This window comes from Salvelinus fontinalis, chromosome 33 (genome assembly GCF_029448725.1).
Source record: "Salvelinus fontinalis isolate EN_2023a chromosome 33, ASM2944872v1, whole genome shotgun sequence".
NCBI lineage: Eukaryota > Metazoa > Chordata > Actinopteri > Salmoniformes > Salmonidae > Salvelinus > Salvelinus fontinalis.
Window position 1 is genome coordinate 11,327,355 of NC_074697.1, and position 6,421 is coordinate 11,333,775.

The 6,421-nt window shown below is 47.5% G+C and overlaps 1 protein-coding gene across 1 annotated transcript in view; it reads right to left on the bottom strand.

Annotated features, from left to right (window-relative positions):
* LOC129831708 (metabotropic glutamate receptor 5-like) overlaps positions 1 to 6,421 on the bottom strand; it is a 34,631-nt gene that overhangs the window by 21,460 nt on the left and 6,750 nt on the right. The window contains exons 6-8 of the mRNA XM_055895090.1: positions 6,029 to 6,146; positions 5,386 to 5,572; positions 1,598 to 1,756 (exon numbers count right to left, since the gene is read on the bottom strand). Of these exons, the coding sequence (XP_055751065.1) occupies positions 1,598 to 1,756; positions 5,386 to 5,572; positions 6,029 to 6,146 (464 nt within the window). The remainder of the gene's footprint in view (positions 1 to 1,597; positions 1,757 to 5,385; positions 5,573 to 6,028; positions 6,147 to 6,421) is intronic.

The following is a 6,421-nucleotide window of genomic DNA, read 5'->3' on the forward strand; positions in this document are numbered from 1 at the left end:
GAAGCCCAAAACACACAGCACAGGTACTCACACGTACCAACCGACATTGTAACAATAATCGACAGCGCCATGGTGAAGAAAGGGTACATAAACTCAGCAAAAAAAGAAACTGACCTTTTTCAGGACCCTGTCTTTCAAAAATAATTCGTAAATATCAAAATAACTTCACAGATCTTCATTGTAAAGGGTTTAAACACTGTTTCCAATGCATGTTCAATGAACCATAAATAATTAATGAACATGCACCTGTGGAACGGTCGTTAAGACACTAACAGCTCACAGACGGTAGGCAATTAAGGTCACAGTTATGAAAACTTAGGACACGAAAGAGGCCTTTCTACTGACTCTGAAAAACACCAAAAGAAAGGAGGCATGAGGACTACAGATGTGGCCAGGGCAATAAATTGCAATGTCCGAACTGTGAGACGCCTAAGACAGCGCTACAGAGAGACAGGATGGACAGCTGATCGTCCTCGCAGTGGCAGACCACAGGTACAGGATGGCAACAACAACTGCCCGAGTTACACCAAAAACTCACAATCCCTCCATTAGTGCTCAGACTGTCCGCAATAGGCTGAGAGAGGCTGGACTGAGGGCTTGTAGGCCTGTTGTCTGGTTAGGACCTGCCTTACATCACCGGCAACAACGTGCCTATGGGTACAAACCCACCGTCGCTGGACCAGACAGGACTGGCAAAAAGTGCTCTTCAATGACAAGTCGCGGTTTCGTCTCACCAGGGGGTGATGGTCGGATTTGCGTTTATCGTCGAAGGAATGAGCGTTACACCGAGGACTGTACTCTGAGCGGGATCGATTTGGAGGTGGAGGGTCCGTCATGGTCTGGGGCGGTGTGTCACAGTATCATCGGACTGAGCTTGTTGTCATTGCAGGCAATCTCCCTTCCTGCAAGCTCATCCTGACATGCCCCTCCAGCATGACAATGCCACCAACCATAATGCTCGTTCTGTGTGATTTCCTGCAAGACAGGAATGTCAGTGTTCTGCCATGGCCAGCGAAGAGCCCGGATCTCAATCCCATTGAGCACGTCTGGGACCTGTTGGATCGGAGGGTGAGGGCTAAGGCCATTAACCCCAGAAATGTCCGAAAACTTGCAGGTGCCTTGGTGGAAGAGTGGGGTAACATCTCACAGCAAGAACTGGCACATCTGGTGTAGTCCATGAGGAGGAGATGCACTGCAGTACTTAATGCAGCTGGTGGCCACATCAGATACTGACTGTTACCTTTGATTTTGACCCCCCCCCCCCTTTGTTCAGGGACACATTATTCCATTTCTGTTAGTCACATGTCTGTGGAACTTGTTCAGTTTATTTCTCAGTTGTTGAATCTTGTTATGTTTTAAACAAATATTTACACATGTTAAGTTTGCTGAAAATAAATGCAGTTGACAGTGAGAGGACTTTTCTTTTTTTGCTGAGTTTATATACAAGTACAATTAGTGGGAAAAGGGGCCAGGTGTGCGCAAAGAAAGTTCCAGAGGGATCCGTGACCGTGTGTCAGCACGTACATACAGTAAACACACATACACACGCACGCACGCACACACGCACGCACACACACACACAGTGGGCATAGCCTACCTGTGGGGGTTCCATGAGGAAGAGAGCCACTATGATGCCCAGCTGCAGCAGGATGAGTAGAGAGGTGATGATGAGCTGGGCGCAGGCAGACATGAACCTGGGCTTCTTTGTACAGATCTTCTTCTTACTGCCAGCCAGGATACGGGCTATACGGTTAGTCTGCAACAACAACACAGCCAGGATACGGGCTATACGGTTAGTCTGCAACAACAACAACACAGCCAGGATACGGGCTATACGGTTAGTCTGCAACAACAACACAGCCAGGATACGGGCTATATGGTTAGTCTGCAACAACAACACAGCCAGGATAAGGGCTATACGGTTAGTCTGCAACAACAACACAGCCAGGATAAGGGCTATATGGTTAGTCTGCAACAACAACACAGCCAGGATACGGGCTATACGGTTAGTCTGCAACAACAACACAGCCAGGATACGAGCTATACGGTTAGTCTGCAACAACAACACAGCCAGGATACGGGCTATACGGTTAGTCTGCAACAACAACACAGCCAGGATACGAGCTATACGGTTAGTCTGCAACAACAACACAGCCAGGATACGGGCTATACGGTTAGTCTGCAACAACAACACAGCCAGGATATGGGCTATACGGTTAGTCTGCAACACCAACAACACAGGCAGGATACGGGCTATATGGTTAGTCTGCAACAACAACAACACAGGCAGGATATGGGCTATACGGTTAGTCTGCAACAACAACACAGCCAGGATACGGGCTATACGGTTAGTCTGCAACAACAACACAGCCAGGATACGGGCTATACGGTTAGTCTGCAACAACAACACAGCCAGGATACGGGCTATACGGTTAGTCTGCAACAACAACACAGCCAGGATACGGGCTATACGGTTAGTCTGCAACAACAACAACACAGGCAGGATACGGACTATACGGTTAGTCTGCAACAACAACACAGCCAGGATACGGGCTATACGGTTAGTCTGCAACAACAACACAGCCAGGATACGGGCTATATGGTTAGTCTGCAACAACAACACAGCCAGGATACGGGCTATATGGTTAGTCTGCAACAACAACAACACAGCCAGGATACGGGCTATATGGTTAGTCTGCAACAACAACAACACAGGCAGGATATGGGCTATACGGTTAGTCTGCAACAACAACACAGCCAGGATAAGGGCTATACGGTTAGTCTGCAACAACAACACAGCCAGGATAAGGGCTATATGGTTAGTCTGCAACAACAACACAGCCAGGATACGGGCTATACGGTTAGTCTGCAACAACAACAACACAGGCAGGATACGGGCTATACGGTTAGTCTGCAACAACAACACAGCCAGGATACGGGCTATACGGTTAGTCTGCAACAACAACACAGCCAGGATACGGGCTATATGGTTAGTCTGCAACAACAACACAGCCAGGATACGGACTATACGGTTAGTCTGCAACAACAACACAGCCAGGATACGAGCTATACGGTTAGTCTGCAACAACAACACAGGCAGGATACGGGCTATACGGTTAGTCTGCAACAACAACACAGCCAGGATACGGGCTATATGGTTAGTCTGCAACAACAACAACACAGGCAGGATATGGGCTATACGGTTAGTCTGCAACAACAACACAGCCAGGATACGGGCTATACGGTTAGTCTGCAACACCAACACAGCCAGGATACGGGCTATACGGTTAGTCTGCAACAACAACAACACAGCCAGGATACGGGCTATACGGTTAGTCTGCAACAACAACACAGCCAGGATACGGGCTATACAGTAGTCTGCAACAACAACACAGCCAGGATACGAGCTATACGGTTAGTCTGCAACAACAACAACACAGCCAGGATACGGGCTATACGGTTAGTCTGCAACAACAACACAGCCAGGATACGGGCTATACGGTTAGTCTGCAACAACAACAACAACACAGCCAGGATACGGGCTATACGGTTAGTCTGCAACAACAACACAGCCAGGATACGGGCTATACGGTTAGTCTGCAACAACAACACAGCCAGGATACGGGCTATACGGTTAGTCTGCAACAACAACACAGCCAGGATACGGGCTATACAGTAGTCTGCAACAACAACACAGCCAGGATACGGGCTATACGGTTAGTCTGCAACAACAACACAGCCAGGATATGGGCTATACGGTTAGTCTGCAACACCAACAACACAGGCAGGATACGGGCTATATGGTTAGTCTGCAACAACAACAACACAGGCAGGATATGGGCTATACGGTTAGTCTGCAACAACAACACAGCCAGGATAGGGGCTATACGGTTAGTCTGCAACAACAACACAGCCAGGATACGGGCTATACGGTTAGTCTGCAACAACAACACAGCCAGGATACGGGCTATACGGTTAGTCTGCAACAACAACACAGCCAGGATACGGGCTATACGGTTAGTCTGCAACAACAACAACACAGGCAGGATACGGACTATACGGTTAGTCTGCAACAACAACACAGCCAGGATACGGGCTATACGGTTAGTCTGCAACAACAACACAGCCAGGATACGGGCTATATGGTTAGTCTGCAACAACAACACAGCCAGGATACGGGCTATATGGTTAGTCTGCAACAACAACAACACAGCCAGGATACGGGCTATATGGTTAGTCTGCAACAACAACAACACAGGCAGGATATGGGCTATACGGTTAGTCTGCAACAACAACACAGCCAGGATAAGGGCTATACGGTTAGTCTGCAACAACAACACAGCCAGGATAAGGGCTATATGGTTAGTCTGCAACAACAACACAGCCAGGATACGGGCTATACGGTTAGTCTGCAACAACAACAACACAGGCAGGATACGGGCTATACGGTTAGTCTGCAACAACAACACAGCCAGGATACGGGCTATACGGTTAGTCTGCAACAACAACACAGCCAGGATACGGGCTATATGGTTAGTCTGCAACAACAACACAGCCAGGATACGGACTATACGGTTAGTCTGCAACAACAACACAGCCAGGATACGAGCTATACGGTTAGTCTGCAACAACAACACAGGCAGGATACGGGCTATACGGTTAGTCTGCAACAACAACACAGCCAGGATACGGGCTATATGGTTAGTCTGCAACAACAACAACACAGGCAGGATATGGGCTATACGGTTAGTCTGCAACAACAACACAGCCAGGATACGGGCTATACGGTTAGTCTGCAACACCAACACAGCCAGGATACGGGCTATACGGTTAGTCTGCAACAACAACAACACAGCCAGGATACGGGCTATACGGTTAGTCTGCAACAACAACACAGCCAGGATACGGGCTATACAGTAGTCTGCAACAACAACACAGCCAGGATACGAGCTATACGGTTAGTCTGCAACAACAACAACACAGCCAGGATACGGGCTATACGGTTAGTCTGCAACAACAACACAGCCAGGATACGGGCTATACGGTTAGTCTGCAACAACAACAACAACACAGCCAGGATACGGGCTATACGGTTAGTCTGCAACAACAACACAGCCAGGATACGGGCTATACGGTTAGTCTGCAACAACAACACAGCCAGGATACGGGCTATACGGTTAGTCTGCAACAACAACACAGCCAGGATACGGGCTATACAGTAGTCTGCAACAACAACACAGAGAGAATGAATTAATGAATAGACTTCACAGGGGGAGAGAAGGGAAATCTGAAATAGTGACTATTTGTTTGGGAAATCCTTTTGTCTAGATGTACAAGGACATGGTAGGTGAAAGAATCAAGGTAAAGAGGGACTTAATGATGTACCTTGGTGACCAGGGCAGAGTAGCTCATGGCAGGTGACAGGCCTATGCCCAGTCTCTGTAGGTAGCAGTGTGCAGCATGGGGCTTGGCGATAAGACTGAAGGTACACAGATAGCCCAGACAGATCCCAGCCAGGATGATGTAACACAGCTCTCGGCTAGACGACTTCACCACCGGAGTGTCCCGGAACCTACACCCACAGATACACACTTTTTGAACCTTATAACAAATACACTAACTTACAATTAAAATGACATGTTGAAAACAGTCCCAGTGGAATCGCTTTAACGTGTTATCTCCTGGGGTGTATGTACCAAGTGGAATTGTTTTAACGTGTTATCTCCTGGGGTGTATGTACCAAGTGGAATTGTTTTAACGTGTTATCTCCTGGGGTGTATGTACCCAGTGGAATTGTTTTAAAGTGTTATCTCCTGGGGTGTATGTACCCAGTGAAATTGTTTTAACGTGTTATCTCCTGGGGTGTATGTACCCAGTGGAATTGTTTTAACGTGTTATCTCCTGGGGTGTATGTACCCAGTGCATCTTTTACCAATAAATCAATCAACAGAGTAAGATTTAAAATCACAAAAGTCTGAATATGAAATTGAATTTCACATTTATTATGTTAAAATCTACAAGTTGTTACCTGATGAAGACGGAGGTGACGAAGAATGTGGCACAGAGTCCCAGACAGGCAAAGACCACAGCAGCGATGGGCTCTGGGTCCCCCCAACGCAGGTACTCCACTGGGATAGGGTCACAGCCTGGAGGGGGGAGGAGGTGGAGAGAGAAAGAGAAAGAGAGAGGTTAAAAACAAACAGCATTGATGCGTTTTTGGTTTCTCTTCCTTTCTCTCTCTCTCTGTTTATCTTCTCTGAATTTATTTATTTCTCGCTCCCTTTTTGTCACCTTCTCTGTCTTGTGTGCCTTCCCTCCCTCCCTCCCTCCCTCCCTCCCTCCCTCCCTCCCTCTCTTTCTTTCTTTCTTTTTTTCTTTCTTTCTTTCTTTCTTTCTTTCTTTCTTTCTCTCTCTCTCTCTC